This window comes from Aythya marila (genome assembly GCF_965140915.1).
Source record: "Aythya marila genome assembly, chromosome: 1".
In the NCBI taxonomy this organism is placed as follows: Eukaryota; Metazoa; Chordata; class Aves; order Anseriformes; family Anatidae; genus Aythya; species Aythya marila.
The window spans coordinates 3,140,295-3,164,983 of record NC_139042.1 but is presented as its reverse complement, the minus strand read 5'-3'; the positions used below and the strand labels follow the sequence as shown (position 1 = coordinate 3,164,983).

Sequence of the window (24,689 nt, the reverse complement as noted above, 5' to 3'; positions counted from 1 at the left end):
GTAGTATTAAGTTCAAGATGCTTTAAAGGCAGCTTGTAACGTACATAAATATTATTACATACAAGTAAAGTGATTAATTTAGGAAGATACCTTTCCCAAAAGAAAAAAATATATTAAATTCTAATTTTATCTATTTAACTATTGTATTTTACCTCCTCTGCTTCTCATGAATTAGCATTCTCTAGGATTGGTCTTTCAGAGGCTTTACTTCTCCATTACTAGTTGTTCTGCTAAGTGGGAAAGCTGAAGTTGTCTAAAAGGTATCTGTCAGTCCTATGTACAATCTTCCAGTTAAAAATTAACCACGTTACAAATTAGGACTCTCCCAAGAGAAGAGGCTTGTTTCCGATGCAGGATATATCTAAAGGAGGGGACTCATTCAAATAAGGTCTTTCAGAATGGCTGTAGTCCTTTGTGAGTGAAGACCACCACGATCAACAACTAACCAAATAAATGCTTTTAGAAAACAATAATTTCATATTGAATTTTATCATTAGCTGTCCTTGGCAATGGAAAAATGATAACTGCATTTTAAGAAAAATTAGTTCTATTTAGGATCTAAAAACCATCCTGAAGACTCAGCTACAAGAAAGAGCATCATTAATAAGTTCACCCTCACTACCTGCATTCAGGCTGGACCATGGAACTGTCAACTTCCTACACAAAGTTGCTGGCATTTGCTCCTTTCCCACTAGCAAATCCAAAAGAAAGCCCAATTCCAACCCCAAGAAGCTGCCATGAAACACCCTTCAAGCGTTTTTTAACCCTTATAAACGCACAGCGTAGATATTTTGGTTAAAATGCATTCCTGAGCTGCTTCTCCTCCACTGTGCTGTGCAAGGATTTATTTCAGAGCTGTGAGCACTGGCGACTGCCATGTCCAAATGGAACTAGCCAGATACAAGTTACACACGTTAACAACAAACCAATATAATAAGCAGCAAAATCATAATTTATTTAGTCTAATAAATGCACGGAGCTCTGCATGGTGCATGGCAGAGAGCACTGTGATACTCCCAACTCAGTGCTCTAGAGACACAAGGAAGCCCAGGACATGAAAGAGCACTAAATGGTATGTTATACACGCTGGTAATTAGGTAATTATAGCTAGAATTGTTCGGGGAATTAATGAGGGGGTTCTGTGAGGGAATATGAGAGAGGCTGGCATCATTCATTAACAGGGAACTCGCTTTGTGAACAAAGAGCAACATTTGCCAAGTCATAATCTTGGGAAGGAAGAGGATCCAAGAAAGAGACAAAAAGCTGGGGGAAACAGGCAGGAATGACAACAAGTGGCGAGGATGAGAGGAGGGAAGAGCCTGATGGGAATTACATTCTGCCCTTCGAGGTATTAATGCTGAGCTCAGGGTGACTTCCAAGCCTGTACTAAAAAAGACGAGTGGTAGAAAGTTAACGCATATTAAGGAAATAAAACAGAAAAGCAGAAGTTATGTATGAGTTAAAGCAGGCTTGGACAAGTGCTAGAGCTACGAACAGGAAGAGAGAAATGCATTTCAGCAATGCAGAAGTAAATATAAAAGTATACTCAGGGCTGGCTTGAAGAGAAAGGGCACCAGCAGGTCAGCACAGCTTCCCTACCGGGACATCTTTCCCCATCCCAACCTTCTAACCACAATTTGCAGCAGTACAGCTTATGGAGAGTGATGTTTCAATGAAGTGATCTAACTAATTAACAAAATATATCCTTAAACCTCTAAAATTGAAGGGGAAAAAGCAGGTAGAACTTCACAGACTTTACTGGAAGAAAACAAGTGATGATACCTTGGAAGGATGGTGGTGTTATTGATAGTGACAGGAAACAACAAATTTTTGCAGAAATAATGCAAAAAAGTGGAATTTGCAGAGCTGGAGAGAGAGCAGGCCCAAGGGCTTGTCTACACTAAAATAAAGAAATTCAATCTAAATGGCCAAAGCTACAAGAACAGAATTAGAACTCCTTAAACTTGATTCAACTTCACTCCCCTTGGAAGTAATTTAAGGCAATACCCCTTAAGATCTCTAGGTTAGGATTAAAATTTCCATGTTTATGGGTTTGAAAAGTTTCTTTAAACGGGTTATGGTTTCTACAGCTGCAAGCAAATGCAATCAGCTCTAAGTTTTTCTTGCTCAATAGCAGCCTGTGAACATTTATGCTTGGTTTGTGGCGATTTCTTGGGGGAAAGTCAAACTAAATTAACTGAAATTGCGATTGAAAGGTGATTCAATGAATCCACTTTAAGTTCACACCTTTTGTTGCATTCCTCCTTGTGTTCCTGAACAGTCCCGTGTATAACTCAAAGGTTAACAAAAGGCAGATTTAGCCTGAAGACACCGTAGAAAGAAATCAGCGACTTCCAAAGGCAAGCCCCAAATCCATAAAAAAACCAACTCTTCACAGGGGAGAGACAGAGCCCCTGAGAGTAAAAGGAATATATTTATCCCAGTACTGATTCAACTCCTTTTTCTTCAGTTTTATACACCAACTCTGTGCTCTGAAGCCTCTCAATGTGTCCCAATACTCAATTCCTTTTGTACGGTGTATCTGTGACTAAAATTTCCATTACATATACCTAATTTTACTTATTCAAAACTGTAGCAAAAACTATCATTTAATTTTTTTGTTTTTTATCTTTTACATTTGAATTTTAGATACTTGAGATGGAACGAGGAAAGGAAAACACAAACTAATGGCTCAGCTCTGCAGAGCTCAGCTCTTACCTGCCTCCAAGAATCAAAAGTCAAGTTTGGACACTTGCAAGGTCTCACATTTTATCCAGCTCTGTGAGGACAAAACCTCTGTCCCCCTTGAAGTCCCAGGCTGACCACAAGTGCAGAGATAGCAACTTTGCTTAATGATAACCCCCTGGCTTCAAGAAAATTTGGGGAGGTGAGGCAGTTCCTTTTAACCAAGGAGAGCACGTGAGCTAGCATCATGTACCCAGTTAAAGAAAGTTCGCCACTGCTCATTTCTCTTGTTAAACCCACAAAAAAAGACACAAATGTTAAGTAATATCTTATAATGGGTTAATAATAATACAGAATGATACTTACCATAATACTATATAAACAGACCGTAGAACTATAATGGAAACTAGTGTCCCATACATGATCTGCAAATAAAAACAGAGACAAAATTCAGCAGTGGTAGTCAAGAGACTTTATCAAACGCTACAGGAATAACATTTTTTGCAGACTGGTTTTTATTTCTTAGCCTCAAAAAAGTAACACCCCTGCTACATTCCTCTCCAGGGCTTTCACAGCAGTTTCAAATAAAAATACAATTATAGCCACGCTGTTTATGCGATCATGAGAAAAGTCAGTGTAAAACCACAGCTACGTTTCTTTGAATCAGAAAGCAAACGCTAGATGGCACTCGGTAAACATCCTGCAATCAAACTGCTAAGTAAATCCTATTATTTCTTCTCTATCTGTACATTTCAACCCTGGGACGCATAAACACCAGCTGAAAACACTTTTAAAAGTTATTAATCAAATATTAAGTGAAGGAAGTGTATTTTTTTTTCCTGAAAGCAAACACTGCATTCTGCCCACACCGAGCACCAGCATAGAAGAGCCTTTGCAGGAAGCATTTAAATCGACTACTCCGCATTGCTGGGATTCAATCTAAGCACACAGCGAGGAGGCTGCATGCTCCGAAAAGCTCCACGAGCAGAAGCTGGCTCACTGTAGGCTCCATGAAGCTGAATGCAACAGCCTGGCTTATAGAAAAGGTCGAGGTAATTATTTATTTTCTGCCTCATGATCTTTAAATCACTCTCCATTTGTTTTCTGGCAAGCTTTGGATGCACCCAACACCATCTCCAAGACACACAGAGTAAAGATGAGCATCGTGCCTGACTGATGAAGGGATGAGGATTATCTGACACCAACACCATCGCTTCACTGCCCATCCTTTTTATTCTCTAAGCCTTCTTCCTGCCAAAAAGCAGCTTGTTCCGAGCAGCCCTGCCCTGCTCTTTGCCCCTCTCCAGTGACCCATGAGGGCCTCGCTGTTTTTCACTTTGCTCGTTCCCTGACCTTCCTGATCTGAGTTTTGCTTTTAGTGAGCTTCCACCTAACTCTGCCTTGTTTTTACATGACCCAGAAGAATGAGGAACCTTTGCTGTGTATTTTCAAACGACGCTGAAGCTCGCAGAGTACTGGATTGCAAACCAGGGTCCTTACCACGTTGTATCAACTTCCTAATCCCTTTCTTTTAGATGATATTGTCTTCAAGGCAAGGAACGCCTCCTGCTCTGCTGTAACCAGGGCATTATTGCCCTGCAAGCACATGCATGCAAGTCATTTGACACAAAACAGGTTCCTGTGAAAGAAAACCTACCTTCCAGCAAGTCCGTAAAGGCAAATTTCTGAATTTGTTTTAGCCCTAAAGGACGAGGTTAGCAGCGCACACCACGTTATCAGCGTGTATATAAGGAACCTGACAGATAAGGGAGCCTTTCTGTTTGGCAACAGGTAAAAGTCAGCTCCAGTATTGACTATGTAAAGTCGCTCAGCACAGCAGCTCTTTATTTGCATTCAGCGAGAGAGCAAATAACTTCAGTAACCGAACTGCTGCTGCTCTGTGTTCTGTTCGAGAGCGAAACAAAGCAAAAATTATTTGAAAGGCTAATTAGTCCTGGCTTGTACTTTAAACAAAAACTGTCAACTCATTCCAGTTCCCTTGCCTGGGGTACGGCACAGAAATGAGAAAAAAAATCCTGCTCAACATGGAGAGAGTATCGAGTGCTGAGCAGTCCCAGGTGAAGCTGGAAAGGGGACGTGGTGCTGGGGCTGCTCATGGGCTCAGTGTTTCACCAATTCCTCAGCATTGGGGGAGTTCTCCCTAAAAAGACACCTCCATATGTCAAATACAGATTTAAAATTATAAGTTAAATGCCATTTTACTCTATCAGTCTCATTTAAAAGAGCCTGGTGTGCTTTCCTAATCAAATCCGTTAATTTATTCTAAGAGAGGGAAGGAAAGAAGGAAGAATCTCACAGAAAGGCTCCTCAGTTCAACCTCATTTCCTCCCTGTTCTCTTCTCACCTGCATCTTCCATTGCTGTAACGTTCCTCTGCAGCACAGACACAGAAAAAACCTACTCACGAAGTGAGAGACTGCTATCATACTGGTTTAGAGCATGACCACGCTCAAGCTTTTATCATTTCACTCATTTGCTCTCAGCTTCTTTGTACGAGGAGCTAAACAGCGCTAGATTACGTCTAGAGAAACGCAGCCCAAAGCCCAGGTAAAACACTGGCTAAAAATGTGATTTTTTTGCAGCTACTAAAAGCAGAGAAAAGCAAAAGCTAGGAAAAGCTTTTTTTTTTTTTTTTTTTTCAGAGCCACTGGCTCGGTATCTCCTAGCGGAGTTGCTTAATGGCTTGTAAAAGAGGTCAGGCTGAAGTGTTAATGGAAGGAGTGGAGGGGAAAGAAAGAAAAGAAAAAAAAAAAAAAGGGAACCTTGCAGTGACTGAAGAAAAACTTGCCCAGAGTTGACACTTCCATTTCTTGCCGTTTCCGCTCCCCCACGCAAATAGGTTGTTAGCAGGAAAACACATCCGTGTTTAAAAGCCTGTGAAAGGCTGGAACAACAAACCGTTCTGCTCTGCGTGCTCCAATCCCCCGTGCACCGGAGGCAGACAGCGAGGAGGTGATGCTGTGACAGTCTCCCTAAGCTGCTCCTCACCAGATGCCTGTAAAGGAGCTACGTAACCTCATTTATGCTTTGGGGAGCAGCGTTTTATTTGTATTCCTTTACCACCCATCGGGTTTACTAGTTTAGCCACACCAAAAATGCATCAGGCATCATCTGTCCACCCAAAGAAAGGTAAAGTAGCAAATAAAACACAAAACGTCTCCCTTATTGAGGTCTGCTCAAGTTCCTCAATTCCTTTAGTCCCCTTTGTTGTTGTTCTTTAACTAATAAATTACTTCAGTGACACATGAAAACCCAAGCATCAAGTGCCTGCTACTTCCCCTTCCATTTCTTCTGATTCTGCCCACTCTTTGTTAGTAAAGCCAATTCATTAGCCTCAAATATGAGTGCACACTTTGGGACCCACAAAGATTTTAGCTTCCTGATGGCCACTACTTCTCTACCAATATACAAACCATCTATCAAGAAATAGCTATCTTTTTACTTGAAGATGAAAACTGTATTTGAATTTTACAACCAAGAAAACAGACTTCTACGCGTCCTTTCCTAGGAAAGAAGTCTGAGCAGAGGTAAAAAAGCCAGGGATAGCCTCAGAATAACAACTCTGCACAGTGTTATGGCTGTTCAGCACTATGCGCTGCCCTGACAGCTCACGCCTGAGCTCATCCAGATTCACCTGCCTTGGTCTTGTTTGGATGCACGCACATGATGGCCAAGTGACATCCAAGTCCCTGCAGCTGCACGGTGCTCAGCAGCTTTCCAGAGCTTCTAGGACACGGTCTGCAGCTGGAAATTTTTTTTTTTTGGTTCCCCTTCAATGACTTGTAGCACCGGTCCTTTGCAGAGCCTGAACATCTTTCCACATTCCCTAAGCTATTGTGCAGGTAGAGGTAAAAGCCAGAGTGAAAGCAGTACTGGCTTTCTGGAAGCAAGGCTGTGTAACCAAAATTTCACTCAAATCTTACACCTGGTCTTCAGCAGGGCAGTGTCTAAGTATAAAAAGCTCTGGGGTGAAGCCATGTCCTGAAAAAACACAGTTTTTAACAGACTCTTTGACACCCTGGGAATGCAGAAAGAAAGCACCAAGTTCCACTAAGAGGCACAATGGCTTAAGCCAAAACAGGAGGGACTCTGGAAAGCTGCAGGACAGAGTGTTGCCCACAGATATTCCCCAGAACAGGGAGTCCTGTAAGTTTCAGGGAGTCCTGTACATTTGAACAAGCTGTGCTCTGCCACAACGTATTTTTCATGCAGCTTCAGGCTCCCAAGTGCACTTCAAAATACAGGTTTTGTTCTACCCCAAGTCCTCCCGCTGCCTTCTTTTAATTTGTATGTTTAAAACACCACTAAGGACAATTTCACTCATTTAGGCAAATGAAATACCTTTTCCTCCAACACTCGCTCTCTCCCTCTTACCTAAAGTCACCTTAAACTGGTAAATCTGATCTGAATTGTTGCAGAGAATTCACTGGCCATGTTATTATGCTGTGATCAGCAAATGCATTCCTCCTGTTTGCCATTCCTCCCGTTTGTCCTGTTAGTCCTCTAGGTCTCTCACTTCTCTCTTCATCCTCCTCTGGACTTTGTATCTTCACAACTTTCATCAGGAGGCGAGTCTTTTTCCTGCTACGTGTCATTAAATAAAAACACTTCCACTACTAATCCCGAGGAAGTCCAGACTGGGACTGCCTTTCATCATCTCCCTCAGTCATGTTCCCTTAGTCACTCCCTTACCTGATTTGCAATTTCATCCCACTCTACTTCTCCAGCTTGCTTAGTTTCTCATGGGAGAACACATCAACACTTCTGTCACGTCTATACAAAAGATGTTTTTTTTTTTTTAAACTGCATTTCTTAACATAGAGAAAGCAGCCACCAGAAAAAGCTATCAGGTTAACCTGAACATTTTGTCTATTTTTCTAATTACCTTCTAATTATCCCTGTTTAAATCTTCCTTCAAACTCTTGCAGCAGACGACTACGCAAATGAAGAAGGTTTTTAGATGGATTTCATTATTCCTGTAAGTTGACCCATCAGCTAAATAAGGTTTTTGACCATATAGGCAGCATATGGTATGTAGCAGGTAAATAAATCCAGATGGAAAACCACACTTTGCAGATGACAGCTTTCTAGGCCATGTCATATTAGAAGGAAGGCCACCTGTAAGACATGACTCTAAAAATTTAACTCTCCAGGTTGTTTCTTCTACTTGCAGGACAGCAGCCAATCTTCCCCCACCCCTTTCCTCCTATAAGCGCAAATATACACGTGGTAAACAGGGATGAGAAACTAATCTGATTTAAGACTAATTCTGGAAAGCTTTAACCTGTTCAGTTCCCCAGTAAAATTCTCATCAGAGAGTAGATTTGTGTGCTAGAAGGAAAAAAAAGGGAGAGGCCACAGCTGTTTTCCTTGACAATCATGCTGGCTTGAGAATGACTGGGTCCTCTGTCTGTTTAGCACTATGGAAATTAGGTAAGAACAGTGCTTTATCCCCAGAAATTTTGACATAAGCAAGCCAATACAAGCTTGTAAAGACCAGTGCAATCTTTTGTTTGATTAATTGATGAAACTGAAAAGAAAAAGTCAGTTGTCTGGCAAACAAGTGTTTTCTTCTAACAATGTGCAGTGACCAACTGACCAAAATGTGCATCTCCTTCCTCCTAAGGGTCTCGGTGCTTCACCTTACAGACCTGGAATGTCTGAATGGAGAAAGAGAAGCTGGTCTCTGTTGCCACTGTGCCATGAATAATAAACTGAAATCCCCTTCATGCCTTGCTGGCAATATGCAATTGCTGAGCCCAAGATGGGAAGGAAAGTGGAAAGCAATCCACTGAGAAGTAAGGCTTAGATCCTGGCTACGAAATGTAATAGGATCTTTTTCCATTCTTGTTGCTCACCTTTTGGGGAAAAAACACGCTGTAACAATGGAGAATATAACTTTCCAGGTAATTATTCCCCTTTTTGCAAGGCTGACAATGAGGACAATCACAAACACCTAGAGGAATCAAGTGCTGTTTTATGTCCTAATGCTGCCTTCCAATACAGCCAGGGACTGAGACTACGAGTTAAAACTGTGATTTCATGAACGTATTTAACCTTACTTCAAGTCTGTGCAATCCATTTGGTTGGAAAACACTTACTGAAATTATATAGAGGACAAATATTAAGAGAAATAACCTTGCTTAGCTGTGCAGAGAAATGTTTCCTCCGGATTTACAACACATTTGGCAAAGGGTAGGAAAAAGTAAGCGCAGTACTTGGACATTTGGTATTTGGCCATAATTGTATGTTCTCCATAAAAATCAATTTAGAAAGAGTTGTTGTAATAAGTCCAGCACTTTTATGGGCCTCAATCTGTCCTACATTGACTTCTTATGTATAAATCACAACAGGGAATTCATATCCGGAACCTAAGAGAAACCAGATGCAAAATATTAATGGTCTGTGGCAATGGGTTAAAGTTTCCCTATTTCTCTCTTTCCAGAGAAGTCATAATATTTAGCTTCTTAATATCTGGCACATCAAACAATACCTATATGAATGCCTCAAACAGGGAAGCTGAGATCTACTTTTGCAATAACAACAGGTTGAGTAGATGAATTAAAGAAATACAGTCCAACGTAGGTAGAAAATTCTGCCATTATTACCCAAAATATTTTAAATCACTTCAATCAAAACCAGTTACAACTAGCTCAAGAAAAGCATCAGAAAATGCCTTTTTCACCTTGGCTAACATCTTCCTGCCAAAAATGTAAGCAGGGGGTGGGTGGGTGGAATTTAATAAATATGATCAAAAACCCTGCAAGTTTCTCTTTTTATCTGGAAGTAGAGTCTCAATTCCTGTTTCTAGGAGAGATTGTTAGGAGCAGTTGTGAATTTATTTTATTCATCATCAGTTTACTAATCCAACAGCAGGAAACATGCATCATTTTTATGACCGCTGATGCAGCAGGCACGTTTTGACAGGCGATGGCACTACCAATTGCAGAAAATGAGGCTTTAAAGCTCTGTCCTGCGAAGAGCTGAGCTTTTGCTTGGCAATTTTTCAGCTGTTATCCCTAATCAAAAAGTCGTAAAAGAAGGAAAGCTACTCATGGCATAGATAAGCAAGCATGACTTCTAACCTCCTGTGAGCAGGCAAGTGGTACAAATCCTATTCCCACTGGCAGCGAATGCACATTAATACTGTTGGACAGCGTTGCTACTAAAAAAAAACTGTACTAAACATGCCATTAATCCTCTATGGCCATAACAACAAGCCTGCCACATAACCCTGTAAGTCATTCTCCATTTAAATTCAGCTTGGATTTATAAAAAGTAAAATTAAGTAGTTAAAAAAAAAATGTTTTATGTATAAAAAGGGAGAGAAGAACATGGGGTTAAGTTGCCCAAGCCATGTTATGATGTCAGGTCATAGCTTCACAGCAGCCACTAATGTAATAAAACACACAAGGGCTCATTAAGGCCTCCTTCTCGTTACACTTGTCACTGATGAAAAACACCTAGACTATTAGGTCAAATACTAAAACACCACAGAAACCATTCCAGTTTTTCAGGTCACCAAGTAACAGGATGGCAATGTGACAGAGAGCAGTACTGCTTAAAGAAAAAGCGAAAGATAAATGGGGTTTGCCTTCTCTTCTTCCTTCCAGCTACAGCATCCTATAAAGCACTCTGCTAAACCAGCACAGTTTAAACAAAACTTCTCCAGAGCAACACTCACCTGGTGGAATACAGGCTCTTTCAAATTTAAATAAACCTGCAAAGATTAGAAAGAGAGAAATAATTTGCAATGGAGAACAATCATAACGTCATTAATTTAAATATTGCCAAGGCTTGTTCTGTTAGAATAAAGACACAAGCGCCTATCCATATAATGTTAAACTTGATTAAACAGTTGCAGTTTCCTTTGGCAAAACCTGAGGGCTCTTCAACAGATTTTAACTGTGGAATTATTTAAAATTCAGAAGCACAAATAGCAATATCAACAGCTAAGAGCTCCTCATTTAACAGAGTTGCAACACAACATGAACAATTACAATGCAGAAATTACCAGACACATTCTTGATATGCATTGCAAGAAGAAAGTGTACCCTGCTAAGATTTGCTATTATTAATGTTTTTGATGATAACATTTCAATTCATTTTACCAAAAGCTAGTAGTTAAGATGCATAACATGCATGTTAGGCATAACATGCCATAGGTATAAAAAATAAACTTTAGGAGGCACAGGAAAGATGAGACTTAAAGGCAGAAGACCTCTAATGCTACTTAATAAGAAATGTTTATTGATAAAAATAATGAAAGATGTTCCAACTGTGGCTGATGGCCAGTACAAAACTAATTTTGTTCACACAGGCAGCATGCTGCCTTGAGAAAGGGAACTACATGTAAGTTAGCTGTGACACAGTTTAAACTCTTCTAATTTTTTAAACTGATAGGTTCCTTTCTTATTCTGCCTGGTGTTTGAAAAAACAGTCAATATACAGGACTGCATCACAGCTCCCTTTTTGCATCCTGTTGAGCAGGATTATTTTCATTTCTGTTGACAAGTTAAGGTGAAGCCCAGAGGGAGAAGACAGCTTGTCCAGGGTCTCATAACATGTCACAGCCGGAGGACACTCTTTTCTTCACATTCATAGCAACTGCATTACTGTGTTTCTTTCTTCTTCATTTATCCTGTATAGTGCTTTACATCGAAAAATTTCAGGTTTCTCAAGCCAGCACATCGTTTTCCCACCCCAAAAAAACAATTTCTCCTTGACTGGAACTGTGTAGACTCAGGACTGCCTGTGCAATGTTCCATCACTGGCAAGAAACTGTCAACATAAGGGTGAAAATGCCAAATTAGAAAAGTTACTTACTATGCTGACTACGAAGCTGTATGTTATTAACAAGAAAAGCAGTGGATAATTGACTGTGTTCTTGTACTTGAAACATTCATACCTGGAACAGAACATAAAGGAGAGTGATAACATTCATCACTTAGCACGTAAAGGCTGTGTTTTTCAAGGTGTATTATCACAGAATTTGTGAGAAAATTGATCTAAATGAGTCTCAGGCCCTTCAAGGAATTGTAGCTGCTCCAATAAAGATGTCATTTTAATATGAAAACCCCACAGTTCTAATAAACGTTTTTCAAGAAGTCTATTGCAAAAATAAAAACCAATAAGCTTATGCATATAAAAAAAACCTAAGCCAGTCAGTGGAAAGAAACTGGTAAGCAGAAGCATTTTTCAAAGGTGCTTAAGGGGTGCTAATGGATGACAAATTAGAAACAAGTTCAAAATGCAATACAGCTGCCAAAAAACATGACATCTGTGAAGAAAGTCAGTGTGGGAAAGGGACTGCCTTACAAAACAGCAAACTCTGGAGATCTGGTACAATTCAGGCTGTTTATAGCTTTACCACAGCTACAGCGCAGTGAACTTACTAGGTCAGGTACTGGAGGAAGTGGGAAGTAAAAACAGCTAATCGCTGCTAGTATTAATTAAAATTAGCTTCATTATCTCTGTGCTGCACTTCAGGTCTAACTGTGCTGGAATTACCAGACACATCCCAAAATCACAGGGCGGTGGAGGTTGGAAGGGGCCTCTGGAGGTGACCAGGGCCAACCCCAGGTGGGTTGTGACTATGTCCAGAAGGGACTCGTGAGGTGGGAGACCTCTCCCAGAGCTCTGTCACCCTCACAGTGAAGTCTTTTCTCGCTTTCAGCTGGAACTTCTGGTGTTTTAGCTCGTTCTCGTTGCCTCTTGGCCAAAAGAGTCTGGCCACATCCTCTTGACGCCCTCCCTTCAGATATTTATATACCACGCTGAGATCTCCTCTCAGCCTTCTCCAGGCTGAACAGGCCCAGCTCTCACAGCCTCTCCTCACATGAGGGATGCTCCAGTCCCCTAATTATCTTTGTAGCTCTGTGCTGGGCTCTCCCCAGTATGCCCAGCTCTGTCTTGTACTGGGGAGCCCAGTGCTGGACCCAGCACTCCACAAAAACAAAGTTTTTCTCACAGTGTTGAGTAGAAGAGGAGGATCACCTCCCTCGGCCTGCTACCAACACTATTACTGATGGCTTCTTGGCCACAAGAGCACATTAATGCCTTGTGGTTAATTCGCTGTCCACCACGACTCCAGGTCCTCCTCCACAGAGCTGCTCTTTAGACCATAACTTCATCAGAAAAGAAAAAAAGTGAAGAAAACAAGCAACAGTATCACTCTGTGCTTCCCAAAGTCACCACATCATTAGGGCTGGAGGAAGATGTCTGTATAGCTAGAGTGACATCTGACTACTTTACTATTAGCTCCTAAGAAACAGACATCATCAGGGATGAATAAAAGGAAAAAAAGATGTGCAGGAATATCTGGAGAAAATCATTAGGACAGCACATTGCAAAATAGATGGCCTAAGTAATTGCAGAGCTCGAGAACCACTAGGACTGCATGATGTATGAGGGCATGTCCTGGGCAGAACCACCCCACCACCTACCTTCAAGAAAACCATAATGATTATTAAAGGCCTCCCAAGCTAAACATGAGCTCATTCTTCAGAGCATTTTAATTACTCCCAAACAAACACACGTAGAATCTTATTAGGGCTAGAAATACACTAACAGGCTGCAGTGCTTTTGAAGATGATAGAGTAACTGCTGCACAAAATGAGCATGATTATTTTTTCAAATCGTTTTTTAAAGCCTCTTCTCATCCTTTCCCCGATCACATTCAAATCAGACAAAAAATGCAAAGGCAATTTCAAGGAGATGGGGAGCTACGATGGAAATATTTCCACTAACAGAGGCATTATTATTCCAGTCCTGAGCTTGCACAAATCATCCTAACAGATGAATCACAAACGGATGGTAATTTCCACAGATGGAGGTTCAGTCCTGTAGCATCCCATCTCCACTGCAAGCTACCAGTAATCTTCACCAAAGATGCTCCAATTTGTAACAGCTGAATATTTGATCATATGTTCAAAAGCAAAATGACAATTATTTTCTGTCTTGAACGGGTTGTTTTTTTTTTTAATCATTTGGACTTTCCAAGTGACAGAACAAATTGTGTTAAAGCCAGGCCTTGCAGCAACAGGTAAAAAAAAGATAACTTACTGTACCTTTACAGTCACCAAACACTACATTGTTCCTGAAATTAAATGGTAGGACACATCTTGGCATAGCATTAAGTAGTGATGCATGTTCTGAGACACTCTCCACATGCACTCAACTCTTCAGAAAATCTTTTAATTTTTCAGATGAGTGGAGAGCAGGTTTAACCAGCAATTTGAAATTTGCATTTGGCGTCAGACTACATCACAGAACCATTGCTAAAATACCAATCAATTACCACATTGATAATTTTGTAGGCATTACTGAAGTGATTTTATTATGTCAGCTGTTTACCCACCAAGTAACACTAAGCTCTGGTTGTATACAACACAGCTCTTTAATGAGAGGGTTTTCTGTTGTTTTTGTTTATTTGTTTTACTGCTAAACAAACAGTGGTAAAACATCTCTAAATTAGCAAAAACTAGGACTAAAGCCAGCCTGGTGCTCTAATGGCCAAGTCACAAAGCTGTGCTGCTGGCAAAACTGAGATCTCATTGAAATGAACAGAAGCTTCAGTGTCAGCCTCACTACACACTACATTGGGCTACACATATTCTATAAAACCAAAGTTAGTATTTCAAAAATATTCAGAAAAAAAACATTTAACAAGTACTTACAGGCAGTAGACAAACACACAACAACTGTATATCATTGGCAGCTCATCCAACAGCTACAAAAAGCAGAGACATCAAAACATGAAAACTACTTTTAACTGACACGCTTGTGAAAGTTAATTAAGGAGAGAAGTCTTAAGAAAACAGGAGTTTAAGTCACTTGGATATCCACCTTCTTGATTGTACTTTCAGGACATGGCAGCGTCAAATCCCATTCAGCTACTGAAATTTTGCTGCTTTAATAAGCTTATTACAATGAATTTTTTGAATATTACGTTTGATAAAAGCTATGCCTTTAAAGAATCACGCCATTTTCACTGTTCATACCTCTTTAAGCATTTATAATAATTAGTTTTTAGAAGTCAATTTGAATACGACCACACCATTTACAGCCTGCTCAATGCAACCAGTCACATTTTCTTACTTCTATACAAGCTTCACACAAAGAAACTCTTTACAATATCTTTTTTCCATAACGTAAAAGAGAACTTTAACCCTTTTAGGAAGCACCTTGTAATGTGCTTGAATGTTTACTTCCTGATTTTGGACATTTCTTACACGGATGAGTGAAGACCCGCTGCTTGTGATTTCTAATACATCCAGCAAATGCTGATGCTGAGACACTTTGAATTGTTACTCCCCCCCATGATCGCCTCTTTTCCAAGACAATCAAGAACCGGATGCAAAGAGATTTTGATCTCGTTCCTCCATCCTGCTGGAAGTTGTTGATGGCCATGTTTGTACAGCAACTCCCTTCCCAGCACTGGTAAAGGGTGCTTAACGAGTTCACAGTCATGTTTTTCTGACTAATGAGACAAATTAAGAGCAATACCAGCTTACGAAAACCCTCATAGAGAGTCAGCCTGATTCTGTCCCAGTTGGCAGCACTGGTCTGCACAGGCAAAAACCTCTGTTTAGTTTTGAGCATTCACATTGAGGAAAAAAAAAGTGAGCTACAGAAGCAGGGAGATGAATTATTCCAAGCTTGAACTATTAGCTTTTCTCGAATTTGGTCCCAAACTTCAGGAAATATTTCACAATGCAGCTAAACAGATCTAATGACCAGCTGCCACTGCAGGACAGGGCTTAATTCTTCACCCACACCCTGGCTGCTTCTCCTGAGCTAGCGGTCCCGCTTGTCTGACCCACAGCGAGCCATTTCCAACAGGTGACCCAGCACACATCTAACCTTGCAGAAAAAAAAAAAAAAAGAGGTTTAAATCCATGAATTTGTGTGTTATATTGTCAGGGGCTGCAATAGGTAGCACGAAAAAGTATCAGGGAGACAAACGGCAGATGAGGCTGTCAGGCGTGTTCGGTGGCGCTTTGCCATCAGATTAGTTCATCTGTGCTGTGCTGCCTTAGAGAGGAAAAACAAGCAGGGGATGAATTCAGCTTTATACTAATAATTATTATTTAGAAATTGAGCAATGTTCTTACTGAGCCCGACAGGAATTAGCTGCAGGATTAATTCATGCGTCTCTTGAAGAGCGGGAGTGATTTATAGGCTCAAATCAGAAAGAGAAGGCAAAAAATACGAAATATAGTAAATATTTTCAAATTTAGACAGCTGCGCACGCACTGCATATACTGACAGCTTCTTGGGGACTTTACATTAACAGCAAGAAGAGTCTTAACAAATCCTAGCTAAAATTTGCTTGCGGAATACAATGGCTTCTGTAGCAAAAGGAATTCATCCCTCCAGAAACCCTGTCAACAGGATGTCTGAGACATGTATAGGAGGAAATTCGGTGTGCTGATTTAGCTGGTTAAATAAGCATTTTGGATCCCTCGAGCCACAATCAAGTAACACTCCCATCAAAATAAAACTAGATTAAAAAAGGTGATAAATTCAGAAAAAATGTTCCCAGCAACCGCTTTCAAGAACAGAAGCTTTCGCATTTCTCCTAATTAAGCTATCTGCACGCTGAACACTTACAGTATTAAGACTGAAGCAAATGTCAAGAAACTCTCTTCAAACAGCTATCAATGCTGACTTTGAATCATAACGAGACAACGTGAGTGAAAAAAGGATTATTTACTGGTTGAAATATTTCCTCCGAGGTGATTCATCAGTCAGCAATCAGTGTTACGGACCACAGATCTAGCTTGGCTGCCAAAATAATGTGTGCGCTTTCTCTATCTCACACGAAGCCTTTTACTCCAGTGGGAAAAAAAATGATGCAAAAGCTTGCTGCTCCCCTCTCCTCTGCTTCTGTTTGCCCTTAAAATACCACAGATCTCAGCAGCTGTGGTTGTTCTGAAGCAACACTGCAACTGTGTGGTGAGCAGCACCAGTCATCTGGATTAAAAAAGCCCAAAACATAGGGGAGAAAAAAAAGGTGTTTTAAACCTGGATTATTTTAATTATCCAGGGTTCAGTGTGGCTTTGTTCACGTGCATCAGTGCAAGAGAGAGGACGTGCCCAATGCTCTCTGAGATGCCCTGGGGTCTCCAGTACAACCATTCAAGACTGGTGGATGTGATGTGGGGTCTAAGGGACCTGCAGCTTTGTGGGATGGCAGCTGGAGGCCAGGCAGAATACTCCTGTGGTCTCAAATGGCACTGAACACACCTCTCTTTAGGAAAATTTAGGAAAACTGATATTATTCAAGCAAAGACTGCCTGGAGAATGCCTCAGCCCAGCTGCCAGGTTCCCTGAACTCCACTGACTATGGTAGGAACACAGATTCCTGGCACGTGCTCGTCTATGAAGGCTTCTTCGTTTTGAACTGAATGACACTTCTTCCTTTTGTTGATACAAAGCTAAATTTCCTTCATCTTCTGAGCCCGAAAACAGGACAAGATACTTCGTGTCCTTTAGGAAACCCGATAATACCAGAAACAAATTCCTACGTGATTCCAGGACAAGTTCCTGTGATTTATTGCTGAATATCTTCTGCTTGAGAGCAGGAGAGAGAAGGAGACTCAACTACTCCTAATCAGAAGATACTGACCTCAGTATCTGTGCTCCAGGTAGATCTAGATCAACTCAAAATGTAAGAGAAAAAAATAAGATGAAAAAAAGCCTAACAATAGTCTGTGCTGCTTGCTGTCAAACCACAGCTGCAGGAATTTTGAAGTAACAGCGTGACTAAGAAGATAACTGTGATTTCCCAAAGGATAAAGTGTTGTCTGCTGAAGTACGCAATAGATTAGAGCTTTATTTTAGGAATCCATACAAGTGCATATTTCTCTACATCTATTGGTGAAAAATATCTAATGAAATGAAACCATGCGAGTTTTCTGCTAAGAGCAGGAGTTGTACAGATGATATTTGAGGTAATTAACTCCTGTTACACAGGTTTCATCTAGACCAGAAATGGCAATATGACTATAAAGTGAGATACACCACGATTTACAGCTATTTAGCAGTACTCACCTGCATTTCATACTTCAGGGTCATGTGGAAGCACCAAGATCCCAATCCCACGGCTGAAAACAAACCAAGACCGTGGTTATAACACAAGTCTATGTAGAAAAATTTCAGGTGAATTAAACTAAAAACAAAATTTACCAAAAAAAAAAAAATAATAACCATCAGCATCCCACTTCAGGGAAACAAATCCAATTTTCCTTGGCTGCCTGCTTTATACTTGTCACCAGTGATATAGTTGGATTTTGGGGGGATGGGGAAGGTTTCCCTGTCTCCTACAAACTAGAATGATCTCAGTTGAGAGTAGGAGTGGAGGGAACTAAGAATGAATGGAGTATTTTTATTCTACCTCCTTTTTTTAGAACATTAAGATTTATTTGCCTCAAACCTTCTCTAATGGAAAGCATCGCTCATACACAGTAGTCCTGAAAGTCTGTGATATTTCTGCTTTTTGTACAGCTTTAAAATGTACATTTTACAAGCAGCTTTTGGCCAGCGATAGAGGCAGAACCGAATTATTACTAGAGCTCAGAGAATCAGAAATTCTGCATACACAAAAGCCATGCAGTATGGTTTCATTTTGTGAAATGAGATCACCATTTCCAAGCTTTCTTCTCAGAAACTCAACCTTCTATATGCTGCATTTTATCTGAAGTACGTTCAACTCCGAATTTATCCTGAAATTAATTTATGAGATGTATACTTCACCTATAGAGAGTTGTTTTTTTTCAGTTAGACAAAGACAATGTGTCTTGAAAGTTAGACTTCATTATTTAGAGCAAAGCTGGTTGAGTATTTAATGTATCCTTCATTACTTTGAAATGTGAACAATTAAACACTCTCATTAGGCTCTAGCTCGTTTCTATTTTTGCAGGAGTAAGTACATTAACTTGATGTCTTGTCTTCCTTCAAGAAATTAGGCTTTACCTCAGACTAATTTCAGCAAAAGCCGAGCATTTCCCACTCAGTCCTTGATGGCTGGGCAGTGCTGCTGTGCTCTGAGATGTTTCTTTAGATGATTTTAGACGACGATTGTGATTATACACACTCAACCAACTTATTTAAAAAAGCACGTAACATATAAAATATTTCCAAACAATAAGCAATGTCTGTTTTCACCTTCATTAAGGTTTTAATGAGAAATTCTCCTAGCTCTATTCCTAGGTAAACACAACAGATGACGACCATTATTCACTCTGAAGAAAAACCACATTAAGATCATCATTAAAACAGCACCACCCATTACATTACCCTGGCTGTCACAGTGATTTCAGTATCTTCATGATATAAACCCTCGCAATTTTTAACAACTATAATGCTCAAATATGGACAAAATCATTGCAACTCACAGAAGCTGCGATTCGTTTTAAATTAACAAAACATCTCGTTAGGTTTCTTTTGTTTCTGTTGTCACTTTTTAATGCTATTGGGGATATAAATCTCAACAAGCTGTTGCTGAGCACACTCCTCCCCTTCCTGCTACATGATTAGCAGCAGTTATTTCTGGCTTGTTTTTCCTCTCCAGTCTTTGTAAAAATCAAGAACGCTGCAGATATTAAGTGTTTCAGGTCATTAATCCCGGGACTACAAATAATCTCTAGAAATTGTTGATCGAGAAACTGCTGTGTCTGTATCCTGATCACACCAAGTTCCTTCTTCTTTCTGAAAGTTTGCTATGCACTGGAGAGCTACGCATAAAATAGTTATCTAACACAAAGAAAACTTTAAAGGGAACCATCACAAGGCCATTCTTAAAATAAAAACCTTTACTGGAAATGGCTGTAATTCTGCTCGCAGCAGTCTTGATGGAGCATTAAGAACATCTCCTCCAACCCTGCTGGAACTGGGCACAGCAGCATCTTTACGAAGAGATGGTTTAAATGATGCCTAAAGAACGAAATGTGGTTCTTCACTTACCTATTTATACCTGCTTACTGCAGAATAACGTAAAAAGGCTAAAGTTGAATGAGCTAAGAGCCAAATTTCTGATTTTCTACCTTTGGCTTATCTGCTGGCTTAACACAGAACTGTAAAGAGCTTCATGAATCTGGTCAAAATTTTAAAAAATAAAAAGGGAAACGCATTAAGAGAGGATGAACCACACTGTAGCATTGAAGTAGGTGATGCTCTGCCTCACTGACACTACCATGCAACTTCCAAGCTTCAGCAGAAGGCAAATAATGTCTTAAACCACACACACTGTGCTGAGTTGCTGTTTCGTGGCTCAGTGTATCCGAGTTCAGTGCTGAAACTTTTCAAAAAGGGAAAAGAGGAAACCTATAACATGCCAAGTGTTGCAAGGAAATCTGCACTTCCTCTGATACGCTCAGAACACATCACCTCTATCTTCCAGGCTTAAAGCAAGCTTACAAGGGGCTTGACCTGTATTTCTCTCCAATAAATAGTGGTTTATTGCTTAAGCCTGGGTGTCTTTGTGTGCAGCTTCTACGTGCAGATCTACCGGAATGCAGCTATCTGCAGACAGACTTTTTATCACATAATAACTTCAGGATCAAGGCATTTCCAGGGAGTGTTGGCTTCACAAAACCACAGCTGCCTTGAGATGTTCTACCAGCTTTGTAGTTTTCACAATACAAGTGCTCACGATCACAGCAATTCCAGTGGTTTTCAACATAAGCAGCTTCCCCATATAGTTTCTGACAAGCTGAGCAACAGATTTTATCCTTATCTTGTAAGCAGAAGTTACCATTTTTCTCTCCTTTTATTTCCTTTTGGAAAGGAGCTCAACCCACTAAAAACTTCCTAGCAATTGGGAAGTTTAACACCATTTGAAGCAACACCGTTTATGACAAAGAGGTCACTGATGAACCACTCCAGTTATGAGGGATACATGTAAATAAATGCATATGTATTTTACTGTGCTCAAAACACCGAGATTTCAAGGCAATATCCATACTAGAAATACTTATGCCTGAGATCCAACTCCAGATACACACCAAGTAAACTCTCAGGATTTGAATCTGAGAGTGACCTTAATAAATCTGAAGTTTTCAATCGTTTGAGGAAGAATTAGAGGTGTCTTAATTAACTGCCATTCATTTTTGATATAAGACTGTCCATCAGCGTTCAGAATTATTCAATCACAAGCCTACGCTTTTATAGAAAAATCAGTTTGTTAGGATTTCATAGATGTGAATTTAAGCTGTACAGGTCCTACACTAAACATTATTAAGGGCAGGGTGGATGTTAAGGGCAGGCTCCAGATATAAACACATTTATTTTGGTATCTACACGTGTAGTAGGTATCAAAACTACACAGAGCTGACTGAATCTGGAGCTGAAACCCAAATACACTTTCTTAAAATAATGGAGCTGAACTGAAGAGGAGCAACATGCTGCACCATGAACAGCCAAAGAATGAAACAAGAAGAAAAAGCAGAGTTAAATGAATTATTTTAATTGAATTACTTTGTTTTCAACACTTAAAAATGATTTCCCCTCCACTGCCTAAGAGACGGGAGTGACCCTGAGCAGCTCCCAGGCACCATCCAGCAGCCAGAGGAGCTCTGACAGTGAATTTGTACACGGTCACCTCGTCTGGGAGGCTAAAATGAACAGACACGGGGCTGTTCCACGCTGCTTGGCTTCAGCACTCAGGAATGTCCCCGAGCACGTCTGATTTACAAACACTGACATGGCCCGTGCACCTCCTCTTTGGCTCTTAGGTAACAATAAGGGAATTAATTTCGGGTGAAGGACTTCTAACAACTCATCTTGCAGATAGAGAATTTCAATGGAAATAAAGTTCAGAAATAAATACAAATATATTTAAATTAAGACCCTCGTAGAATATAAACCATTTGGGAACCACAAAGGTGGAACCTGCTAAAATGCCACAGCACCAAAATCCCAAACATCTGCACATGCTTTGAGGCAGCAACAGTCTGATTTGTCCTACCTGCTTTGCGAGATGCAAAATGCTAAAGTAATTGCTTAAGATTATTCTTAGTAATTTTAGCTTGGTTATTTTCTATAGTTCTCCAAAGCTTAAAAATCTGATCCAGCTTGTGCTGAGTTCACTGACAATATGCCCTTTGAGCTGAAGTGCAGCAGAAACGAGGGCTGGGAACAGCGTGCTGGATCTCAAAGAACTTGCTGAAAAGCACAACTCAGCCTTGGCACCAGAGTGAACAAGGAATTCATTTAAATAGTTACTTAGAAATCCCCCTTCTTGTCCTGCCAGCTTGGGATCTTAGCACGTACGTGAAACAAACAGTGCCCTCCTAATTCAATAGGCACTCGGTTCAAAGAGGAAAATTGTAGGGTATGTAGTGAAGCACTGAGCACAGCGTGCTAAGACACAAAGGAGCTGACAATCAGCTAAATGTCTGGATGCATCCAAATGAAACAGCTGATTTGGATCACAACAATGTCTAGAAACAACACGTCTTATGTTCTCAAACGCCAACAGATGGAATTGCAGCGGCCGCTTTGACAGCTGCCTCAACTTCTTGTAAAATTCTCAGTAATCAAAGTTGTTAAAACCTAACTAAAGTGTCCACCTCCATCTTCGTAGCAGAATCGTGGAAGACTTTCTGCTTTAACAGAACAACCCACAGGCGTTATTAGCTAGTTAGCAGTTCTACCCTGTGGTCTTTTAACGAAGCCTGAAGTGAAATCAGCAGTTTTGTGCTAAATTCACTGTTCCTTTATGGATTCAGTCTATTTCTTTGTAAGAAATTACTTACACAGAGTGAAATCTGCTAAATGAAATTGTTGTAAGGAAAAGGTATTCTCTTGCAGTTTCTCACAAAAATATATTTCCGTACGCTTGCCCTCTCTTCTCACTCATTCACATGCAGAGAATGCTAACGGTCTTGGCACGTTTCAGCTATATTTAAAATTCTATTTAGCTACTGATTTGCTGCTTTATTCGATAGTAAAACACATGTTAAGAGGTTTGTGATTCCAAAGCATCCTTATCCTGTTCCTGTTTTTCCACTGAAAAATGATAAAGCTGCCTACATTCCTTTACATTTTTTTAACTGCTGTGAAACACTCCACTGAAGCAGAGACAAAACAGGAGAGAAACTTTTTGAAGACTGACCTGCAACGTTAGGTCCAAATACAAGAAATGAAAGTCAAGCCATTATCATTACAGACAGAAGCCAAAGGCTTCTGCCCAGCTAAAGAGGAGCAGAGCTCAGCTGGAGCTCAGGACTGCCTCGCAGCACTGCTACCAAGTCTGGATGCTGAGCTCCCCTTCCCAAAAACCAAGAACAGTACAAAAAAATGTTTAAAAAATTATGTATCATAAACAAAGACAGACTTCTTTTAAACAGTCACGTTAAATGGTACACAAGAAGCCCATTGAGGGCTGGAAATCCTTCTGGCAGTCTTGGTGTGACATCCTGATGTTCTGTTCAAATACTGGCATATTTTACCCATCACAAAGCATTACTGGTGGAGGCAGCCACTATTTATGGTAAATACTGAGACTGAAATGCAGTTGTTTTTTTTCCATTTTTCAGTTTTAAAAAAATGGTTTTATAGGATACTTTGGTTCAAGAATAAGGGAAAAGTCAACTTCAGCAAGTGCTTAGTTTCGTTCTGTCTTTTAAGAAGGAAACTTTGACCCTCAGAAATTCCTTCTACCGAACTATTTTATACTGGGACAAATATGAATAACCATAAAACGCCTACAAATGGCTACTTGGAAAGCGGTCAGAAACTTCCACGGCTGTACATTGCTGCTGCTTTTCTTTATTATTATTTTTTTATTATTAAAGCTGAGCTGGGTCTCCAAGAAATTGAAAAAAACCCTGAAGTTGTACCTAGCGTATGTTACAGCTTCATTGGCACCAAGAGTATGTTTAGCATATGGGTATCTGCTTTTCAGCAGTGTTTTATCAAAATACATGGTTATGCCAGTCGTAGAAGTAACATTTACAGTAAACCAGTCTCTCACCACTGAGAAGACTGAAGGAGATTGCTCTCCCAAAGACGGGAGCTACAGCAAACACAGAAATCCCGTGAAACACAAATTCTGTGAAATCCACTTCTCAAGACCAACTGCCAAGTCTGAATCATCTTAAAACACCTCCTTTCTGCATAAGGAACATGTTTTTTTAAGTTATATGAGTGAGGTTCTAAAGGGAGATGTTTCTTTTCTGTATTTTGCCATTATAGGAAGCAGTTCACAATGTCAGGTTGTTCTTCCATCCCTGCTAAGCTTCCTAAATACGATGGCAGTCGGGTTGTTGGGTGGTATGTGCCAAAGAACCGAACACAAATTCCAACTCATGAAAGAATGCCTCTCCAATTCCTTTAAGATCTTTCCCATTTGTTGTATTACTTTCCCATAGAAGTGTTAAAACCCACACTAATACAGCATTAAACTGCTTGAAAGCAGGACCACATACCCTCTGTAAACCATCAGAGAGCACAGATGCCAGAAACGGATCACTTTAAAACCTCATGAAGTTATTTAGTGAACTCTAACTTCATGCCTCTCCAACAAATGCCACTTCCCTGTTAACACAAACCTCAATTTTATTAAACCGTTAAAGTTTCCACACATAGTATTTGGATTCTAGTACTCGATTTATTTGCATTCAGGTACTGTTCATTGCACATCTGGGCTCTCTTTAGAATGAAAGAGCAAATTAAGTGTTACACATACCTGTAAGACACAAATAGGCAGCTAAATACCGTTTTTCAAGGCCATCTTTATAGGTCTGAATCGCACCATAGATTGGAGGTAGAATGAAAATCAGGTTACTCACTGTGTTCCCTGTAGGACAGAAACAAAAAGCAGAGGTTTAGAACTGGGTACTGGGCATTTTAAATAAGCACAGCTACGTTCATTCATTAAAGGCTGCTTCTACAGTTCCCATCCAGAACGCTGCCCCTTTTTGAAACTGTCTTCTGCTTTCATATGTAACACGTGGTTAAATGTTGGTACAACGTGGT

At 40.2% G+C, this 24,689-nt stretch overlaps 1 protein-coding gene across 1 annotated transcript in view; it reads right to left on the bottom strand.

The window, feature by feature from the left end:
- The window catches only part of ACER3 (alkaline ceramidase 3), a 52,657-nt gene that overhangs the window by 10,541 nt on the left and 17,427 nt on the right, over positions 1-24,689 (bottom strand). Inside the window, exons 2-7 of the mRNA XM_082777707.1 lie at positions 24,400-24,510; positions 17,763-17,815; positions 14,384-14,436; positions 11,532-11,613; positions 10,390-10,425; positions 3,052-3,110 (exon numbers count right to left, since the gene is read on the bottom strand). Of these exons, the coding sequence (XP_082633833.1) occupies positions 3,052-3,110; positions 10,390-10,425; positions 11,532-11,613; positions 14,384-14,436; positions 17,763-17,815; positions 24,400-24,510 (394 nt within the window). The remainder of the gene's footprint in view (positions 1-3,051; positions 3,111-10,389; positions 10,426-11,531; positions 11,614-14,383; positions 14,437-17,762; positions 17,816-24,399; positions 24,511-24,689) is intronic.